The sequence below is a fragment of the Larus michahellis genome, assembly GCF_964199755.1.
Source record: "Larus michahellis chromosome W unlocalized genomic scaffold, bLarMic1.1 SUPER_W_unloc_1, whole genome shotgun sequence".
Taxonomy (NCBI): Eukaryota; Metazoa; Chordata; class Aves; order Charadriiformes; family Laridae; genus Larus; species Larus michahellis.
The window spans coordinates 159066-181413 of NW_027435888.1; the positions used below are offsets into that span (position 1 = coordinate 159066).

Sequence of the window (22348 nt, forward strand, 5' to 3'; positions counted from 1 at the left end):
GGGCACATCCAGGGGACTACAGCACACAGGATGTCTCTGCCTCCTTTCTTTGTCACCCTGAAATCACTGCCTCTGTTTCTCTGCTCTTATGAGCCCCCAGGGAGGCGCTCTTCAATTTCCTGAAGCAGCTTTGTCACCCACAGCCCTCAGCAGACCCTGATGAACCTCCAAGGCTCTTTATTCCCGCCAGGGCCCTCCACACTGCGTGACTTATCCCTGAGAGCTTGTTAACGTGAAGGAACTGTAATGAGTTTATTCTTGCATCTCAATTCACCGTATGGTTGCAAGGGCACTTTGAGGAGAGACTGTCTCCAAGGAAGAGTTTTGCTAGAGTTTGCTGGAGAAGAAAAGTTTTGTTTAACAAGCACATAATGTAACATGGGCAGGGACATCGCTAGAGACATGAGTTGGTGACAAGGCTCTGGGATGGAAATTTGGCCAAGAATAAGGCAAAGTTTACTTAATCTGCCACACTCTCTCTTTAGCCAACTCACTAACTGTGCGTATATTTAGAATTTCCTATCAATCTCTCCAACAAATTTCTTTTATGGTAATCATTTGAGGAAGGTGGAGCTTATTGGAGGCTTAACTTGGCATATAGTGGAGGAAAGCATTGGGTTTCTTTAATTAATTGGTATCATTTTGTCCTTCTGGCTGTTCAAATTGAATAAGAATCCCTTCTCTATTTACAGCCAAGTCTCCGGGGGAATCGGGTAGGAATTGGTGCAAAGGAGCTGTGAACATTCAGCTGCAGACTCAGCGCACAAGTCTGATGTAGGAAAAGAATGCAAGTCCCAGGCAGCCCCAAGAGAAACGGTGGGGAGGAGGAGGTGGGGGGGAAACGTTGTCCGTACAGTGGGGGACCTCGAGGAGATGGCAGTTGCTACCTCTCCGGTCCTCCTTAGGAGACCCTCTGGTTCAGTATCAGTTGGAGAAAGCTGCAAGCATTTCCTCTGGAAAAAGAAAAAGACTAATGAAAAGCCCTTTCCAAATGAAAAATTACCTTTTTATTAAGTGCTTCTTGAAACCTTCCACTTTAAGTAGACTCCTGAGACCTCTCCACTGAGCTGTACCAGGCTAGAAGCCCTCAAGAAAATCATGGCAGAGCTGTGGCTCCTTAGGGCTTTCTGCACTTTAACGAGCCCCATGGGGCATTTGCTGCTGAGCCCAGGAATGCCAGATACTGAGAGGAGCTTGAACAGCCTGTGCAGGAATTCAAGTCCGAAGCAAACGCCAAAGTGTCTTGGAGCATTAATTGTCCCCACTGAGGGCCATGACAGACCAAGCCTCCCCATGGATTTGTTCGAGCAGGCAACTGGAGGCTGTGATTACAGGGAGGCAAAGGCACTGTGCAGGTAGAGCTGGTGCTGAGTAAAGCCGTGATGTATTTTATCCCGCCAAGCGGCCAGCCCTGAGAAGGGGGATCCTGTCCCTCACACTGGCTCAGGGCTCCTCCCGGGGCAGTGAGGTGTGGGGTAGGCAATGCCGAGTGAAGGACAACGGCACCACACCTCCCGGCCTCCCTGGGGGGTGTGAGGAAGGACACAGTGAGGCCCCGGTTCCATGAGATTAAGGTGTCTCCTTTCAGGCCTTGGTAGCAAAGACAACAGCCACAGCCAAGGGAACAAAGACCTGCAGGCTGTGGACACCCAGCCTCTTTCCTCCCCTTGCTCCCACTGGGGCATCTCCTCGCCTTTCCTGACAGCTCTTCTTCCTCCCTGCCTGTTCCTTGTGTGAAATGTGCTTAACTGATTCGTGTCAGTGTGGAACAGTGTTAAGGCCACAGGGTGAAGTGTGACCTTTGACTGTTTTGTCTGTATGGCCGCAGACGAGACGGTGTGTCAATCGCAGACGAGACAGTGTGTCTATCTTGTCTGTGTTTTGCAGGAGCCACCTGGCGAACATTCTAGAATACCAACTTAAACCGGTCCTGTTGTTATCTGCATAGTGACCTGTAAGAGGGGGGATACACCCATTTTTGGCAAGGGCCAACCATTTTAGAGGCAGTTATGAATATGTATTAGTATAGGAGATATAAACCAAAAATGGGGTCTGTAAGGTGTGTGTCTTGGTTGGGCAGAGACCCCCGGCACACCCAGCGCTGTTTGCTTGCCTTTATTCCTTTAATAAATTATAAATTCTAATTGGAATCCTGTTTGCGATTAAATCATTTATCACAATTTGGGGGCTCGTCCGGGATGGTCTTAGTTCCTGTATTCTGACTTGATCTAGGAGGGGCGCCCCACCATTAGGTGGCTCCTGATCAGGTCAGGTCGGGACTAACGCCATCCTGAACCTGAGTAAAGGCAAGCAAAGAAAAGATTTTGATTTTTATTTTTATGAGCTCCCTTGCTGGCTGCAGCAGTTTATTTTACCCGTAATTCTGCGCGCGAAGATCCGAACGAAGATGACGGAGTCGTAAGTATATAAAGTGTATACCGTTCGGTTGGGTGGGATTCGGTTGCCTGTGTGTAAGAGTGTGATTGAGACGGAACCTGGTTCCAAAGTGATTGTGGAGGTCTTCTAACCGCGGTTCCAATCTCCCACGAGGGACTTGGCCGGTGAAGGACCGAAGCGATTCCTATAGGATTCATGGGTGGGTGATAGGTCCTAAACCCCCTGCAAGACACTCTTACTGGTAACCAAGGGCTGTAGGAATTGCCACAGTAAAATTCCTAGATGGGTCAGACAAAATCGAAGACCCAGGACCAGAGGAAAGGGAGCAAATTACCAAATATACCATTGGAAAGTCCATTAGGAATAATGATTAGGAATTGGAATGAAAGGGACCCCAGAAAAGGAAAAAGTAAATTAAAATTAGTTCGCTATTGTATGATTGAATGGCCGAAGAAACCTTTAAAACCACATGTCTTTTGGCCTGGTTTTGGATCCTTTGAAGACTGGATTTGCCAGGCCTTAAATCTATATGTTAATTCAAAGCAACCTTTTAGTCAGGAGGAAAGTGATTATGCAGGATTATGGATCAGGACTTCACGTCCTTTTCCGGCTTCAATACTTACATTAAAAATGGATGAAAAGTCTGAGAAAGAAGAAGGAAACAAAGACGAAAAAGGGAAGGAAAAAGATGATAAAGGGGAACCACTGGATAACTTACCACCTCCATATCCTAACAATCCTCCTCCAACGGCGGCTCTCCCTCCAGGGGCCGTAGTACCCCCACCAGTGCCACCGTTACCCCTGCCTCCGCCACCAACAGCACCGGAATTAGATAGACCTCCGGCTGCATGTACGAGAAGTAGAACTGCCACATCTGGGGGAGCTTCTCTATATCCCTTACGAGAAGTACCCCTCGGAGGCAATCAGGGAGGCATCGGGTTTGTGGCAGTTCCATTAAATACCACAGATGTAAGGAATTTCAAGAAAGAAATGGGGACCCTATTAGATGATCCCCTTGCAGTAGCAGAAAAACTAGACCAATTTTTAGGACCTAATACTTATACCTGGGAAGAAATACAATCCATTTTAGGGATCTTATTTACTGCTGAGGAAAAGGGACAAAAATTTTTGTAGCAGCAGTAAAAGAAAGTCAGAAAAATCAGAATCCGTTTAGAGAGAAAAGGGAAAAAAGAATAGAGCAGACACCCAGAGGACAGCCTCACAGGGAGAGATTCACAATTCCTGTCTGTTACTACTGTAACAAGAGGGGACATGTTCAGAGGAACTGTTGTAAGCGAGAACAAGATGAGAAAATGTTCAAAGAAGAATAGGGGTGTCAGGGGCTATATCTTTTGGGGCCTTCAACATCAACAGAGCCCTTGATAAAATTATTAATAGGTCCCCATAAGGAGGAGGTTTTATTTTTAGTGGATACAGGAGCTGAAAAATCAACCATTCAAAAACTTCCAAAAGGAATAGAAATAGGGAAGAATTATATGTCAGTAGTCGGGGCAAAAGGAGAACCTTTTAAAGTCCCTATCTTGAAAGATGTAGAAGTAGAAACAGAAAAGAAAATTTGTCTTAATGATTTCCTTTTGCTCCCTGAAGCGGAATACAATTTACTAGGAAGGGATCTGATTTTGAAGTTAAACTTGAGCATTCAGAGTCAGGGGAACAAACTGCAGATCAAATTATATACTTTAACGCAGGAGGATGAAGAAGCTATTAACCCCTCGGTGTGGTATAAAGAAGGGGAAACTGGAAAAATAAAAATGGACCCCATAAGCGTTCAAATAATAGATCCACATCGTTCGATTAGAATCAAGCAATACCCTATACCCATGGAGGGTCAAAAAGGATTAAAACCTGTAGTTGACAGACTTTTGGAAAAAAGGAACCTTGGAACCATGTATGTCACCTCATAATACACCCATCCTCCCTGTAAAGAAACCGGACGGGTCATACAGAATGGTACAGGATTTAAGAGCTGTAAATCAGCGAACGATTACTAAATTCCCTGTAGTGGCAAATCCCTATACTTTATTAAGTCATATTTCTCCCAGACATACTTGGTATCATGTGATAGATTTGAAAAATGCTTTTTGGGCCTGTCCTCTGGACGAGGGATCTAGAGATTATTTTGCTTTCGAGTGGGAGGACCCCGAAACGGGACGGAAACAGCAATTAAGATGGACGGTATTACCACAGGGGTTTATGGAGTCACCACATTTATTTGGGCAAACTTTAGAGAAAATCTTACAGGATTTTACATTACCCCAGGAGATAAAATTATTGCAATATGTAGATGATTTATTAGTAGCAGGAGAAACTGAAGAGGGGACCCGAGAAGCTACTATTAAATTGTTAAATTTTCTAGGGGAGAAGGGATTGAAGGTGTCCCGATCAAAACTACAGTTTGTAGAACAGGAAGTAAAATACTTAGGACATTGACTAAGTAAGGGAAAGAAGAAACTAGATTCTGATAGGATATCTGGGATTCTATCTTTAAGACCCCCACAAACTATAAAGGAGGTTCGGCAAATATTGGGATTATTAGCATATTGTAGATCATGGCTTGAAAATTATAGTTACAAGGTGAAATTTCTATATGAAAAATTAACTAGTAACCAACTTAAGTGGTTTGCAGAAGATGACCAGAAATTCGAGGAAATAAAAAAGGCATTAATACAAGCACCTGTATTGAGCCTCCCAGATCTAGAAAAACCTTTCCATCTTTAAACCTGTGGGGTACTGTTCTAAATTACTTGATCCAGTAAGTAGAGGATGGCCTGCTTGTCTCCAAGCTTTGGTAGCTACCGCATTATTAATAGAGGAAGTTCGGAAAATTACCTTTAGTGCTCCTTTAAAAGTGTATACCCCACACAATGTCAGGAGTGTTTTACAACAAAAGGCAGAAAAATGGTTAACGGACAGCCGGATCTTGAAATATGAAGCAATATTAATAGACTCCCCCAATTTAGAACTAGGGGTGACTTCTGCTCAGAGTCCAGCACAGTTTTTGTTTGGAGAGCCATCAAAGGAAGTACAACATAATTGTTTAGAGGTAATTGAGACCCAGACTAAGGTGAGGCCGGACTTAAGAGATACTGAGTTAGAAAATGCAGAAGTGTTATTTGTAGGTGGCTCCTCCCGTGTGGTGGAAGGGAGGAGAAAATCAGGATATGCCATAATTAATAAAAATTTAGAACTTATAGAATCAGGACCTCTTGAGTCCATCATGGTCAGCTCAAGCTTGTGAGCTGTATGCCCTTTGTAGAGCCCTGGAATTATTACAAGGAAAAAGCGGGACCATATTTACAGATTCTAAATATGCGTATGGAGCAGTCCACACTTTTGAAAAAATTTGGGAGGAAAGCGGTTTAATTAATACCCAAGGAAGGAATCTAATACATCAAGAACTAATAGTGAAAATTTTAAAGGCGTTAAGAAAACCAAAGGAGATAGCAGTGGTACATGTGAGAGGACACCAAAAGGGATTAGATTATCGAACCAGAGGGAATAACCTAGCCGACAGAGAGGCCCAGGAAGCAGCCCTGAGGACTCAGGTCGCTAAAATTAATGTAGTACAAGTACAAGGAGACATTAGTGAAAAAGAACTAGAGGAGAAAGAGAAGAAATTTACCCCTGAGGAACAGGCAAAATTAGAGAAAATAGGAGCTAAGTTAGAACAGGGAAAATGGATGCTGCCCGACGGGCGAGAGATGTTGCCAAAAGCTTATGCCAGGCAAATATTAGAACGATTACACACACAAACACATTGGGGTACAAAGGCGATAAGTGATCATTTCCTTAAACAATTTGGCTGTATTGGGATTTTTGAAATAGCAAAGCAAATCACGCGAGGATGTTTAACTTGTCAAAAAGTAAACAAGAAAGTGTTTCGACAAGCAGCCACGGGAGGAAGGAAAACAGCTTATAGACCTTTTGAAAGAATACAAGTCGATTTTACTGAATTGCCTAAGGTAGGGAGAATAAAATATTTACTAGTAATAGTAGATCATTTAACACAATGGGTAGAAGCTTACCCTGTAGCACGAGCTACGGCACAGATGGTAGTAAAAATCTTATTAGAACACTTAATACCTAGATATGGGATAATCCAGTATATTGATTCTGATCAGGGCACACATTTTACTTCTAAAATAATAAAATTATTATGTCAATCATTAGGTATTCAACGGGAATACCACACTCCGTGGCACCCACAAAGCTCAGGGAAAGTAGAAAGAATGAATCAAACAATAAAACAGCAATTGGCTAAATTAATGATTGAGACACAGATGTCCTGGACGAAATGCCTACCATTGGCACTATTAAACATAAGAACTAAGCCACACAGTGAGACTGGATTATCGCCATATGAAATATTATATGGAATGTCTTACTCCCAAGGGATGCCCCTGGGGAACAATGTAGTTGAAGATCATAGTATCCAAAAATATATAATAACCATTGGAAAAAGGTTAAAAGAACTACGAGAGATTGGGATGATGGCTCAAACACCACCATTAGGATTTGCAATTCATCAATTAAAACCGGGAGATAAGGTTCTGATAAAAACATGGAAAGAAGAAACCCTATCTCCCCTCTGGGAAGGGCCTTTTCTTGTTTTATTAACTACAGAAACGGCTGTGAGAACTGCTGAAAAAGGATGGACACATGTGTCGCGAGTGAAAGGTCCAGTGAAGGAGTGGAGAGTCACATCTGAGCCTGGAGAAGCCAAGCTAACCATCAGACGAACTTAAAGAGACCTTCATCAAGAAGCATAAGCTGAGTTGCTGTGGGAATTTCATTGTAACTACTCCTGTAGAATTAGTGGACAGGGATAAATACCTATTAGGAAAGGTGATTTAGTCCATTGTGTAAACGGTGTTGTTTATTTTTAAGGGCAAAGTGTTCTACATGTTTTAAAATATATCATTTTCCAAAAAAGAAGTCAAGGATCTAGGAAACAGTTCAGAATTTTTGTGCATTCGCTGTGGGGCCACCACTCCCCTATATAACCTACCATGGGTTAGGCTTTATTGTTGTCAATTTAATCAAAGAGTGTTTCTTGATTGAAGGTTACCCCTTAAAAGATTAAGGAAGAGGGCAAGACCGGAGGGGAACGAGTGGTGCGGCTTGAAAGGTCTGCCAAGGGCTGCAACCCCTTCGGGCTGTGACCGCCGATCACTATGGCCCTGACCGGACCTCTTCTGGTCCTATTTGGGGTAAGCTCCTTGACTCTGGTTATGGCAAACAACTGCAGCCAGTGCGTAGGAACTACTAGGAGGGGACGGGTAAGTTCCCAGACTTTGGTTTATCATACTATTTATGAGTGTAAAGGCCAGAAAATAGGAAGCTGCATTTATAATCTAACCCGATATACTTTATGCAAAGACGAAGAGAGGATTGTGTGCTATGATCCAAAGGAACTCCCCTATCAATATTGGGTAGAAATGAAGACAAATTCGGAAGTAGGAAGACTAATAGGAACAAGTGAGGTTATAACCAATTTAAGTACATCGGTGTCGGTAATTTTTGACGCGTGCGACATTATAGATGATGATCTAGACACTAATTGCGGGAGTTTAGAGTGGAGACGGTACTATAGTAATCAACCAAAATATATTTGTCCAGGGGGACACCAATGTGACGTAAATCCTGATTATACACCTAGTCAAACAGGGAGATATCAATCAGCACACCTGTGTGGAAGAAGAGGGCGGTCTTGTGTATGTTGGGACACTGCAGGCTGGGGATATGATAGACAGTGTGGGAATTTACAAGCTTCAATCACAAAGGTACAAACAGATAGTAATTGTACAACCCGTACCTGCAATCTAATAAATTTAACCCTGATAAATTTAGAAATTTGGAAGCAAAAGAAAGTAAATAAAATTGGACTTAAGATATATGGACCCGGAGAAGATCCGGGTGTAATTATTAATATCGAAATAAAAGAAAGAATAAGGGAATCGGTACAGCACAGACTACTATTTAACTCATTTTATCATGAAATAGAAACAGGAGTGGAATATGAAATTCCCACAGTTGCTAAAAATCTATTTGTAAATCTTGCTGAAAACATTGCTAAGTCATTAAATGTAACTAATTGTTATGTTTGTGGTGGAACAAACCAAGGTGAACGATGGCCATGGGAGGCTATGGAGAGCAACATTAGTAATCCTCAAATATGGAAAACAACGCGAGACAAAATACCAAGATGAGAACTGCTTTGTATCAAAATCGCTTCGCCTTGGATTATTTGCTAGCACAAGAGGGAGGTGTTTGTGGGAAGTTTAACCTTCGTAATTGTTGTTTAGAAATTGACGATGAAGGGGAAGCTGTAAATGAACTTGTAAAAGAAATGAAGAAAATTGCACGTGTCCCAGTTCAGACTTGGACTGGAGTCGAGCTAGAAGGATTCTGGGAAAACTTTACGGGAGGTGATCAGCTTACTAAAATCGGGATTGTTATATTGGGGGCATTTGCAGGATTGTTAATAATTCCATGGTTTATACCTTGTTTTATTAGACTAATACACTCAGTTATACAAGGAACGCAGATAGCTACAGAACCTGTCGATTCAGAACCAGGGAAAGAGAAAACTCTTTCCCTGATGATACTAAACACAAAAGAAGATTCGAAATTAATACCAATTCGGCAAGTATTAACTCGGTTGGAAACAAAAACACGAATCAATGCCATAGAAAAAGAAAATGGGGGATTGTGAAATGTGCTGAACTGATTCGTGTCAGTGTGGAACAGTGTTAGGGCCACAGGGTGAAGTGTGACCTTTGACTGTTTTGTCTGTATGGCCGCAGACGAGAGGGTGTGTCTATCGCAGACGAGACGGTGTGTCTGTCGTGTCTGTGTTTTGCAGGAGCCACCTGGCGAACATTCTAGAATACCAACTTAAACCGGTCCTGTTGTTATCTGCATAGTGACCTGTAAGGGGGGGGATACACCCATTTTTGGCAAGGGCCAACCATTTTAGAGGCAGTTATGAATATGTATTAGTATAGGAGATATAAACCAAAAATGGGGTCTGTAAGGTGTGTGTCTTGGTTGGGCAGAGACCCCCGGCACACCCAGCGCTGTTTGCTTGCCTTTGTTCCTTTAATAAATTATAAATTCTAATTGGAATCCTGTTTGCGATTAAATCATTTATCACCCCTCTCATGGAGAAAAGCTGAGAGAGTTGGGGGTGTTCAGCACAGAGAAGGGAAGGCTCCAGGGAGACCTTATTGCAGGGATCCAACATAAAAAGGAGGCTCATGGGACAATCGAGGAGAGACTGTGTACCAAGGCCTGCAGTGACAGGACAAGGACCAGGGCTTTAAGGTGTGTCCCCAGGGTGTCCCCGTCCCACCCGACCTGCGCCTCCTCCCCCGGCAACCCCAGCTCCGCCATGATGCCAGCGGGCGGTGGGGCAACCACCACTCAAGCGGGAAACCGGACCCACTTCCGGCGCAGGGGATGATGGGAGATGGAGTACGGGCCAGTGCGCACCAGCCATCCCAGTACGGGCCAGTGATCCCAGTATGGACCAGTGATCGCAGTATGGACCAGCATAGACCGTTCCCAGTGCGGTCCCAGTGCTCCCAGTGCTGTCCCAGTGCTCCCACTATGACCCCCTGAGCCCAGCCAGTGCTCCCACTGCTATTCCAGTGCTCCCAGTATGACCCCCTGACTCCCCCCAGTGCTCCCAGCGTGGTCCCAGTGCTCCCAGTATGGCCTCTTGACTCCCCCCAGTGCTCCCAGTGCGGTCCCAGTGCTACTAGTATGACTCCCTGACTCCCCCCACTACTCCCAGTGCGGTCCCAGTGCTCCCAGTATGAATCCCTGACTTCCCCCAGTGCTCCCAGTGCGGTCCCAGTGATCCCAGTAAGACCCTCTGACTCCCCCCAGTGCTCCCAGTGCGAACTCAGTGCTCCCAGTATGACTCCCTGACTCCCCCCAGTGCTCCCAGTGAGGTCCCAGTGCTCCCAGTATGACTTCCTGAATCCCCCCACTGCTCCCAGTGTGGTCCCAGTACTCCCAGTAAGACCCCCTGACTCCCCCCAGTGCTCCCAGTGCGGTCACAATGCTCCCAGAATGACCCCCTGACTCCCCCAGTGCTCCCAGTGCGGTCCCAGTGCTCCCAGTATGACTCCCTGACTCCCCCCAGTGCTCCCAGTGAGGTCCCAGTGCTCCCAGTATGACTTCCTGAATCCCCCCACTGCTCCCAGTGTGGTCCCAGTACTCCCAGTAAGACCCCCTGACTCCCCCCAGTGCTCCCAGTGCGGTCACAATGCTCCCAGAATGACCCCCTGACTCCCCCAGTGCTCCCAGTGCGGTCCCAGTGCTCCCAGTATGACTCCCTGACTCCCCCCAGTGCTCCCAGTGCTGCCCCAGTGCTACTAGTATGACTCCCTGACTCCCCCCAGTACTCCCAGTGCAGTCCCAGTGCTCCCAGTATGAAACCCTGACTCCCCCCACTGCTCACAGTGCGGTCCCAGTGCTCCCAGTAAGACCCCCTGACTCCCCCCAGTGCTCCCAGTGCAGTCCCAGTGCTCCCAGTATGACCCCCTGACTCCCCCCAGTGCTCCCAGTATGGTTCCAGTGCTCCCAGTATGACTCCCTGACTCCCCCCAGTGCTCCCATTTTGGTCCCAGTGCTCCCAGTATGACTCCCGGGTTCCCTTCAGTGCTCCCAGTGCGGTCCCAGTGCTCCCAGTAAAACCCACTGACTCCCCCCAGTGCTCCCAGTGTGGTCCCAGTGCACCCAGTAAGACCCCCTGAGTCCCCCCAGTGGTCCCAGTGCGTTCCCAGTGCTCCCAGTATGACCCCCTGACTCCCCCCAGTGCTCCCAGTGCTGTCCCACTTCTCCCAGTATGACTCCGTGGTTCCCCTCAGTGCTCCCAGTAAGACCCCCTGACTCCCCCAGTGCTCCCAGTGCGGTCCCAGTGCTCCCAGTATGAATTCCTGTCTCCCCCCAGTGATCCCAGTATGGCCCCAGTGCTCCCAGCGTGACTCCCTGACTCCCCCCAGTGCTCCTAGTGGTATCCCAGTGCTCCCAGTATGACTCCCTGAATCCTTGGTAACTCCCTTTGTTCTCAGGGCTCAGTGAGAGGCTTTGAACTGGATTTGGAGGGGGGTGGGGACGGTCCTGGGCTTGCTGGGGAGCTGCCAGGGCGCAGTTGCTCAGCGCTCGTGGGCCAGTGTGCCAGTATTTCTGGTAGCCAGAAGGCACAGCACATCTCAAGGGTCACAACTACACACACGACTCCCTCTCTGAAATGCTGATACACCAGTGCACGCGGCGTGGGGAATGAGCAGGAAGAGCTGGAGATCTGTGCGCGGTCGCAGGGCCACGATCTCATTGCAGTCACTGACACGTGGTGGGACAGCTCGCGTGACTGGAATGCTGTCATGGGTGGCTACGTCCTTTCCCGGAAAGACAGGCCAGCGAGGCGTGGTGGTGGAGTTGCACTCCATGGGAGAGAGCATTTGGAATGCATCGGGCTCTCACTAGGGGCGGATGACGAGAGGGTCGAGAGCTTATGGGTGAGGATTAAGGGGCAGGCCAACATGAGGGACGCTGTTGTGGGTGTTTATCACAGGCCACCTGATCAGGATGGGGAAGCTGATGAGGCTTTCTAGAGACAGCTGAAGGTAGCCTCGCAATCGCAGGCCTTGGTTCTCATGGGGGACTTCGATCACCCCGATATCTGCTGGGCAGACCACGCAGCCAGGCACGCAGAGTCTAGGAGGCTCCTCCAGTGCATTGATGACAACTTCTTGACACAGGTGGTGCAGGAGCCAACAAGGAGAGGAGCACTCCTGGACCTGGTACTGACAAACACAGAGGGACTGGTGGGGGACATTAAGGTTGGGGGCACCTTAGGTTGTAGTGATCATGAAATGATGGAGTTCAGGATCATGGCTACCCAAACTGCTTGGAGAGATCGCGTGGGCTAGGGCTCTGGAAGGCAAAGGGGCTCAAGAGAGCTGGTTGTTATTCAAAGACCACTTCCTCCAAGCTCAGGATCGGTGCATCCCTAAGAGAAAGAAATCGGCCAAGGGACACAGGGGACCTGCATGGTTGAGCAGGGAGCTTCTGAAAAAGCTCAAGTGGAAGAAGGAAGTCTACAATACGTGGAAGAAGGGACTGACCCCTTGGGAGGATTACAGGAATGCTGCCAGAGCGTGCAGGGATGAAACAAGGAAAGCCAAGGCTGCCTTGGAATTAAACCTGGCCAGGAATGTCAAGCTCAACAGGAAGGGCTTCTACGAGTATATTGGAAGCAAAAGGAAGAGCAGAGAAGTTGTGGGCCCACTGTTGAATGAGACAGGAGCCATGAGGACAGAGGATGCGGAGAAGGCGGAGTTACTGAATGCCTTCTTTGCTTCGGTCTTTACTGCTCGGCCCAGCCCTCAGGAGTCCCAGGCATTGGGGGAAGTAACAGGGAAAGAAGTCTTCCCTTGGGTTGAGGAGGATCGAGTGAGGGATCAATTAGATCAATCAGATATTCACAAGTCCATGGGCCCCGATGGGATGCCCCCGAGAGTGCTGAGGGAGCTGGCGGAAGTCATTGCTGGGCCATGTTCCATCATCTTTGAAAGGTCCTGGAGAACAGGCGAGGTGCCTGAGGACTGGAGGAAAGCCAACGATCCTCCAGTCTTCAAAAAAGGCAAGAAGGAGGAGCCGGGGAACTACAGGCCAGTCAGCCTCACCTCCATCCCTGGAAAGATGATGGAACAGCTCGTTGTGGGCGTCATCTCAAGGCATGTGGAGGAAAAGAATGCTATGGGCAGTAGTCAACACGGATTCGCCAAGGGGAAATCCTGTGTGACTAACCCGATAGCCTTCTGTGATGGCGTGACTGGAAGGACGGATGAGGGGAGGGCAGTGGGTGGTGTCTACCTTGACTTCAGTGAGGCTTTCGACACCGTCTCCCACAGCATCCTCACAGGGAAGCTTAGGAAATGTGGGTTAGATGAGTGGACAGTGGGGTGGATAGATAACTGGTTGAAAGACAGAGCTCGGAGGGTGGTGATTAGGGGCACAGAGCCTAGTTGGAGGTCAGTGAGAAGTGGTGTTCCCCAGGGGTCAGTGCTGGGTCCAGTCCTCTTCAATATCTTCATCAGCGACCTGGATGAAGGGATAGAGTGCACCCTCAGCAAGTTTGCTGATGACACAAAGCTGGGGGGGGGTGGCTGACACACCAGAAGGCTGTGCCACCATCCAGAGACACCTGGACAGGCTGGAGAGTTGGGCAGAGAGGAGCCTCATGAAATTCAACCAGGGCAAATGTAGGGTGCTGCACCTGGGGAGGACTAACCCCGTGCACCAGGACAGGTTGGGGGCTGACCTGCTGGAGAGCAGCTCGGTGGAAAGAGACCTGGGAGTCCTGGTGGACAACAGGATGACCACGAGCCAGCAATGGGACCTTGTGGCCAAAAAGGCCAATGGCATCCTCGGGTGCATCAAGAAGAGTGTGGCCAGCAGGTGGAGGGAGGTCATCCTCCCCCTCTACTCTGCCTTGGTGAGGCCACACCTGGAGTACTGTGTCCAGTTCTGGGCTCCCCGGTTCAAGAAGGACAGGGAACTGCTGGAGAGGGTGCAGTAGAGAGCTACCAAGATGCTGAGGGGGCTGGAACACCTCTCTTATGCAGAAAGACTGAGGGATGTGGGTCTCTTCAGTCTGGAAAAAAGATGGCTGAGGGGGGACCTTGTCAGCACTTAAAAATACTCAAAGGGTGGGTGTCAGGAGGATGGGGCCAGGCTCTTCCCAGTGGTGCCCAGGGACAGGACAAGAGGTAGTGGGCACAAACTTGAGCATAGTAAGTTCCACCTAAACATGAGGAGGAACTTCTTTACTTTGAGGGTGGCAGAGCCCTGGCACAGACTGCCCAGGGAGGTGGTGGAGTCTCCAACTCTGGAGACATTCCAACCCCGCCTGGATGCATTCCTGTGCAACCTGCTGTAGGTGACCCTGCTCTGGCAGGGGGTCGGACTAGATGATCTCCAGAGGTCCCTTCCAACCCTATCATTCTGTGATTCTATGATTAGACACCCAACCCCTGGTGAGGAGAAACTGCTGAGTGACCATTGGCCTGTCCCTGTCCCGCTTCCCTCTGCAGAAACATCAAGGCATTTGTACGTGTTTCCCCATCAGTCCGTGCTGCCTTTATCCCTGCCAAGGCTGTGGGCTCTGGGCACTGCACTGTGCGGGGCTGGCAATGAGCAGAACACCCCATCTTTAGGACATTCCTTTCTTTTCCTGGGGGGTCCTGCTGGACTGCGCTGCCCTCCACCAGGGCTCAGCTCTCCCATGGCATCTCTTTGTTATCTAGGAGCCCCATGGAGAAGACACATCTCCTTGCTCTGCACTAAGGCACAGCCCCTTTGCCACTCGGGACCCACAATATTTCACTTTCAGTACAGCAGAAATGCAAAAAATTTCTGCCTTAAAAACACTTTGTTCGAGTGCTGGGGCAAGTCAAACAAAAATAACAAAACAAAATCTCCAGAGCTCTGCTCTGGAGTCAGGTGAATTGGGAGTGACAATGCTCTTTTCTATCACAAGCAGATTTAACCTGAAAATCACATTTAATCTAAAATCACCCCGTGTTCCTATTTAACAATTGCTGCAGGGCAGACGTGGCTTTTCCAGGGACCTCAGCAGAGCCCCTGCTCTCCTGCCAACCTCAGCCAGTACCAACCACAGCTCAAGGGAAAGGGAGCCACAGCAAGGCATTACTGAAAAGACAGAGGCATTGTCGGGGATTTCTACAACAAACCAAGTAGGTTTTCCTCGGAGAAGTCTACTCTAACTTGTCACTCTCTTCCTCATTGGACACGACCCTGTGCCAAGAGGCGCCAGATGTCTAACAGCAGCTCTGAGGCTGATTTCCTCCTCCTGGCATTCGCAGACATGCGGGAGCTGCAGCTCTTGCACTTCTGGCTCTTCCTGGGCATCTACCTGGCTGCCCTCCTGGGCAATGGCCTCATCATCACTGCCGTAGCCTGTGACCACCGCCTCCACACCCCCATGTACTTCTTCCTCCTCAACCTCGCCCTCCTCGACCTGGGCTGCATCTCCACCACTCTGCCCAAAGCCATGGCCAATTCCCTCTGGGACACCAGGGCCATCTCCTACTCGGGATGTTCTGCCCAGGTCTTTCTGTTTCTACTTTTGATAACATCAGAATATTGTCTGCAACAGTCCCGGCGACATCTGGCCTGGACCACCCCACTGAACCTTCACGTTACCCTGGACAACCAGTCCTGGTAGAGCTACCTACTATAGGGGCAGTTCCCCTAGTGTTAAGCACGCCTCTTAATAAGTATGCCTGGGGAGCGAAGGACGCCCTTGGCAAAGAACATAAAATCAATACAAGATGGATTGTCCCATCTTTCTAGTAACAGTTAAACCCAGTTCTTGAGCTGAACCGAGGACAGTTTTTCTTTTTTGTTGTTTGTTTAGGAGCAGCCCACTGGAGACTCCATCGCAGACTATACTGAAGATACACGTGGATATCAGTATTTTGCATTGTATTGGTAACAATTGCTGTGTTTGTGTTTTTAGGTTGTATTGCATATTACCACAGAAATTGCTCTGGGCGATCATTCTCTTTGCCCTGAATCCCGAGGAAGCTTCAGCTCCTCAAGTACTAACCTCAAATGGGAAAATGAGTTTGTAACGTTAGGAAAATCTGTAGCCAGTGTGTTTTAATCTTACTAACTGTTGGGTGTGTGGAGGACCTTTTGGTCTGGAAAGCTGGCCGTGGACCTCCGTCCCCCTTTCCCCCAAATGGTTAGTGAGCAAATACAGTGAAGTCGGAAATGATACCTACTGCGAGGAAGAAAGTACGCCACCTCCTGGGCCAGTACAATACCCAGCCTGAGGCCAATATTGTCTGAACCGCACCCAACCAGGTGGTACTGTTGTGGGAATTAGTGTATGTGACTGGACCTTCACCTATGCAAACCATAAGCCTCCTAATAATACTTATGTAGTGTCAGCACAACAAGCTCATGGCCTTGCAGCCAACGGGATAGCCAAAGGTGCCGGATGGGCTTGGGTGAACGAATCAGGGCATGAGAAATAATTTTCTGGATTCTAGTCCCCAACCAGTATGACCAGAAACGAGACTCACGGACAGTGGCTATTTACTATAAAACTAAAAGTAACATGTAAATGGAGAAACAACGCCGGTGCTTGGTCATGTCATGCTGTGGGCCGTGCTTTTTTTCCCAATTCTTATGAGCCATGGATAAATTTGACAGTCCTTAACCCTCTGGGGATGGGCAATTCAACTTATTTTCAAGTGCCCTCCACCTCTACTGTTTTGTTTGAAAATGGCAACAAAGCTCTGAAAGGCCACTACTGGATTTGTGGACATTGTGCATATAAAGTGCTGCCAGCAAATTGGACCGGAGTACGTTATGTTGGAGTAATTCACCCCTTGTCTTTCTTACTCCCTGAGGATGGTGGTGATCACTTAGGTGCTGAGCTGTACGATGATCTCACACGGGGTAAGCAATCTATTAATACAGCCCTGACCGCCGGGAGTAGCCAAAAGTGGGGAAAAGATGACTGGTCCCCCCAGCAAATCATTGAACATTACGGGCCAGCCACCTGGAACCCCCATGAGTGGATTAGTGGTGCTCGAGAACCTATTTATAATCTAAACTGCATAATTCAACTCCAAGCTGTTCTAGACTTTATTACTAATGAAACTGCTCATGTCCTGGACCTATTGGCAGACCAGGCCACGCAAATGCGAACTGCAGTTTTGCAACACCGCATGGTTCTCGACTGCCTGCTGGCTGAAGAAGAAGGTGTTTGTGGTAAATTGAATGATTCAAAGTGTTGCTTAAAAACAGATGATAATGGTCATGTTGTTAAACAAATAACCTCTGGAATAAGAAAATTGGCCCATGTTCCCGTTCACACCTGGAAAGGGTGGGAATTTGATCTCTTCTCTTGGCTTCCAGGTACCCCATGGATTAAGAGTATCCTGTGTTATGTATCGTGTCATGTAGCAACGTTGTTGTTTTTACCATGCCTTGTTCCGTGTTTAATACAATTGATTCAACGGGTTGTAACTAATACGCAGTTTGTAACCACCTCATCACCAAGCGATGTCAAATATATCCATGCAGTGTATCAGCCGAAGGATTCAGTTGTAAGAATCGTGTAACCAAATGCTCTTTTCTCTACTTTACTATCCTCTCCCTCTATCACCACCTTGGACCCTGAAGACAGCAACAGCGACCTTTGAGCCATGGGGTGGTGTCGGAGAATGGAACCTAAAAATAATTGTCTCAAAGCTTGCTTAATTTTCTGCCAGCCATCGGGAGGTTTGCAAGGTTTCCTGTCGGGTTTGCTGCCTACGGGCCGAAGGGAAGCTGGTGCAGACTTTCGGCAGACCAACAGGATGTCTGGAAGTTTGCCTGCTGCTGCCTGCGTGGTGTACGTGCCAACCAAGGGTACCCCAAATTTACTGTGTCATGCTGACTTTGCTAAATCAAGTGCTACCCAAGCAACAGGGGCAGGAAAATCTCACCCAGCAACCACATCAAACAGTGATTGGCCAAGCCAAGACAACCTGCATACTGATTGATCGAACTACGAGCCAACAGGGACTATAAACTAGTGTCATGCCAGACCACAATCGGGACCCTCACCAGCGTCACTTGAGAACTACAGATCAGCAGGATGCCATTGAACTCCAAGGACTGTCAAGATGCCAGCGGGCCTGTGGTGGTGACTATACTCTTGCTGTGCTCCGTAATACTGCTTCTCTCTTTTCTGCCTTTTCTTTACTTCCTTCTTTATCACCCGTCTCAGTGACTGTTGCTGGGGAATAACAATAAACCTGCAGTGATCAGCATCTGACCTTGTTTGTGTCTTAATTTCATGCTTGGAATCATATCGAACCTCTCCCAGGCCCGATGTAGTCGGACTGGGACGTAACAGATCCCCTTCCTTGATGGGAACACTGCTATGGAGGCCAGCCCTGTCACAGGAGCACCCATTGCCTGTCTCTGCCTGTGGTCACGGCACTGCCACACCGTAGGACTGTGACCAGGTTGCCAGAGCACTCAGGCTTTACACCAATACAGAGGCTCGGGAGGAGACCATGGAACTGGAAAGAGAGCAGCTCTGGAAAGACCAAGTGTCAGTGCTCGCTTGCAGGGCTGCTGTGCCAGGACTCTTTTCCCATCCAACTCAGGCATCTCTCCAGTCTTCCTTCCCTGGGCCTGCTGCATTTTCAATGGCTCCCAGAGAACTGCAGGGTCATGGTTTGTGGGTATCTGCATTTAGTGCTTTACTCTGGGAAAACTTCACCTTTGAGGGTGTTCCACCTTCCGAGTCTCTATTCGCTGCCCACCCCAGGGGCCATGGAGAGTGTCCTTTCTTTCCTGACTCCTCCAGACTCCTTTCCACAGGGAACAATAGGTGCCATCAGCCTTGTCGTCCATGTGGCAGCCTAAAGAGGTAATGGAGAGCTCATGCAGCATCTACATGGCCCTTGGACACCAGGAAAAAAGCCTTTACAAGCAGCACTTGATGTCTAATAGATCCCAGAGTTGCCACAAACTTATCACCCACAGCAGAGGATGAAAAGAATGAGAAAGGACACTTTAACAGCCCAACTCTTTGGGCTTGTTCTTGGCAGCAGCTTTATTAAGAAAGCCCAGCCTGCAGGCACTGTACTCAGGAAATCCCTTTATTGCTGAGATGGTATCAGGGGAGGCCAGGTCTGATAGAGCATACAGGCATTTGTGAAAGGATCAGACAAAATGGGATGAAGCTTTTAGAGAAGTGGTATGAAGACAAGCAGTTCGCTATTCTACGATTATCACAGTGAAAAAACTCAGAGGCCTGGCCTAAGGCAAGCTCTGGGTACTCTGCCGAGAAGGGGAGGCAGGTTACCGCTGGTGGAACAAGGTCCATTGGATCAATTTCTTAATCGCGTCCTTGAGCTCCCTGTTCCTCATGCTGTAGATGAAGGAGTTCAAAGTTGGAGGTACCACGGAGTACAGAACGGTCACCACCAAATCCAGGGATGAGGAAGAGATGGAGGATGGCTTCAGGTAGGAAAAAAATGAAGTACTGATAAAGAGGGAGACCACAGCCAGATGAGGGAGGCACGTGGAAAAGGCTTTGTGCTGTCCCGGCACAGAGGGGATCCTCAGCACAGCCCTGAAGATCTGCACATAAGACACCACAATGAAAACAAAATACCCAAAGACTAAGCATGCACTACCCACAAGGACCCCAAATTCCCTCAGAGAGTCTGAGTCAGAGAGCTTGAGGATCTGGGGGATTTCACAGAAGAACTGGTCCACACCATTTCCTTGGCAGAGAGGTATTGAAAATGTATTGGCCGTGTGCAGCACAGCTTCGAGAAAGCCACTGCCCCAGGCAGCTGCCGCCATGTGGACACAAGCTCTGCTGCCCAGGAGGGACCCATAGTGCAGGGGTTTGCAGATGGCAACGTAGCGGTCGTAGGCCATGATGGTGAGAAGAGCACACTCTGCTCCAAGGAAGAAGACAAAGAGAAAGACCTGGGAAACACATCCCGAGTAGGAGATGGCCCTGGTGTCCCAGAGGGAGTTGGCCATGGCTTTGGGGACAGTGGTGGAGATGTAGCCCAAGTCAAGGAGGGCGAGGTTGAGGAGGAAGAAGTACATGGGGGTGTGGAGGCAGTGGTCACAGGCTACGGCAGTGATGATGAGGCCATTGCCCAGGAGGGCAGCCAGGTAGATGCCCAGGAAGAGGCAGAAGTGCAAGAGCTGCAGCTCCCGCGTGTCTGCGAATGCCAGGAGGAGGAAGTGGGTGATGGAGCTGTCGTTGGACATCTGATCCCTCTGCACATGGGGGCCTGTCCAAGAAGGAAACAGCAGTGAAGAGTGAGGACAAACACCTCTGAGCAGAACCTGTTGCATTTGTCACAGTAACGTCCAAGCAGATGGGAACCAGGAGTGATCACAGGTTAAATCTCACTATGATATAAAAGAGCTTTTGACCACTGTCACTCCCAGGTCCCCTGGCTGCAGAACAGAGCTGGGGGGGTTGTTTTGTTTATTTTGATCCGGTTACCCCTGGCCCACTTGAGGAGTCATGTTTGAAGGTAGAAATCCCTGGCATTTCTGCTACCCTACAAGTGCAATTGTGAGAGTCCTGGGAGGCAGTAGGACAGTCCCTTAGTGCAGAAGGAGGAGAGCTGGTCTCTCCATCCGTCCTGCTCTCAGCTGCTTTTTGCCAGCACTCCTTTGGTCTGGAGGATGATCCCACGGAGAGCAGAGGAGTCCAGTTCCAAAGTGCAGATCTCCAAACTCCCCTCCCCAGTGAAGAGCTGTCAGCTTTGGATGCCCAGAAGATGGGGTGCCCTTTGTGGAGAGTTAACGTTATCCCCACCCCATGGATTGCATTGCCCAGAGACCCAGAGGTTAGAAGAGGTCTTGGGCACCAGGGACACATCTGCATGGCAGGACCTGCAGGGTCAGTGGCTGAGCTGCTGATGAAGCCCCCACCCCAGAGAGACTGAAAACAAGAGCAACAGCAGCAGCAGCAGGGACGGGTGGAGAAGCAAGGAGAAATGCCCCGATGCTTCTGCCAAGGGAAACAAGGCCAGGGAGGGACAGAGGGTGCTCAGGAGAGTCCCTTCTGCTGCAGCTATGGCCACAGATGAGGCAGCTGCTGCCCTGGATCCCACGTCCTTGAGGGCAGAAGCTCACTGGGCAGGGTTAGAGTTGGCACTGGCAGGAGGCAGAGTTCCCCTGAAGCACCGGGACCCTGCTCTGAAGGACAGCCCTGGGCACCCCTGGCTGCACACCCGCCTTCATGCCCCTGCAACCATCCCCAGGAGAAGGCAGCCACCGTGTCCTGTCCCTCTGACGGTGCTGCAGGGAAGCCCTGCTCTGCAGCACACCCTTCTCCTCCTCTACACCAGAGAAAGATCACACAGGCTGTGGGCTACGACAGCTTTATGAGAACCCTTCAGGATCGGCAGCGGCATTGCCCTGCAGCCTCACACTTACCGGGCAGAGGGCTGGGAAGCTTTCTCCCACAGTGAGCTCTCAGCTCTCCTCCCCATCACGACTGCCTTCACGCTCTCTCTGCATTGATGGTCCCATCCTCGGTGCCTGCAGGCAGCGCCCTCAGCCCTGCTGCCTGCTTCACATCAGCTTCCTTTGTCCCAAGAGCCTGGCCCAGCTCAGCACCAGAGGAGCAGCCCAAGGCATTTTAATGACCCCTCGGGTGGGTTTGGGGTGGAGTCCCTGAACCTCAGACACTGAGAGGAAGTTGGAGAAACCTCTCAAGAAGAGAAACCCAGATGTAAACTCCAAGGTTTCTTGGAGTGTTAATGGGTCCCACTGAGGACCATTACCAACAAAGCCTCCCCAGGGGCTCGTTAGAGCACAAAACTGGAGGCAATAATGACAGGTAGGTAAAGGGAAATTAAAGGTGGCTCTGATGCTGAGCAAACCTGAAGGTGTTGCTCCTTCAGTGTCCCATACCTGCACCTCTTTCTTTGAAGGCACCCAATTGTCTTTTTGATTTCACCCCAGTATCTCACTGCCCTTACTGATATCTCTCCATCCTCCCTGGCTGTTCCTGGAAAGACAAAGCCATGGGCTGGTCCAGCCTCCCCCTGGGTGTCCTCTTTTACCACAGCACTGCCCTCGGGGTGACAGTTTCTTCTGGTCATTTCTGGTCTCAACCTCCCAATCCAAACTTTGTGGCATCCTTCCTTTCTCCTGCTTTTTCTTCCACCATGAAGAAAAGCTCTGCCATCTCTGAAACCGCCTTCAAGCAGTTACAGGTTATGACTGTGACGCTCTGAGCCCCCACTTCACCAGGCTGAAGGAGACCAGGACCCTCAGCCTCCCCTCACGGGGCATGTGCTTGAGGCCATGAATCCCATATTGGCAGAGCTTCTCT

At 49.0% G+C, this 22348-nt stretch overlaps 2 protein-coding genes across 2 annotated transcripts in view; one reads left to right on the top strand and one right to left on the bottom strand.

Annotated features, from left to right (window-relative positions):
- LOC141736646 (scavenger receptor cysteine-rich type 1 protein M130-like) overlaps window positions 1–22348 on the top strand; it is a 66274-nt gene that overhangs the window by 17450 nt on the left and 26476 nt on the right. The gene's annotated exons all lie outside the window — the stretch shown is intronic.
- On the bottom strand, window positions 19330–20262 carry LOC141736630 (olfactory receptor 14A16-like). The gene has a single exon (XM_074571176.1). It carries the CDS (start codon window positions 20260–20262, stop codon window positions 19330–19332), a length of 933 nt encoding a protein of 310 aa, XP_074427277.1.

Coding starts and splice junctions, on each gene's coding strand:
- LOC141736630 (XM_074571176.1), bottom strand. CDS start 20,262: ATGTCCAACGACAGCTCCATCACCCACTTCCTCCTCCTGGCATTCGCA.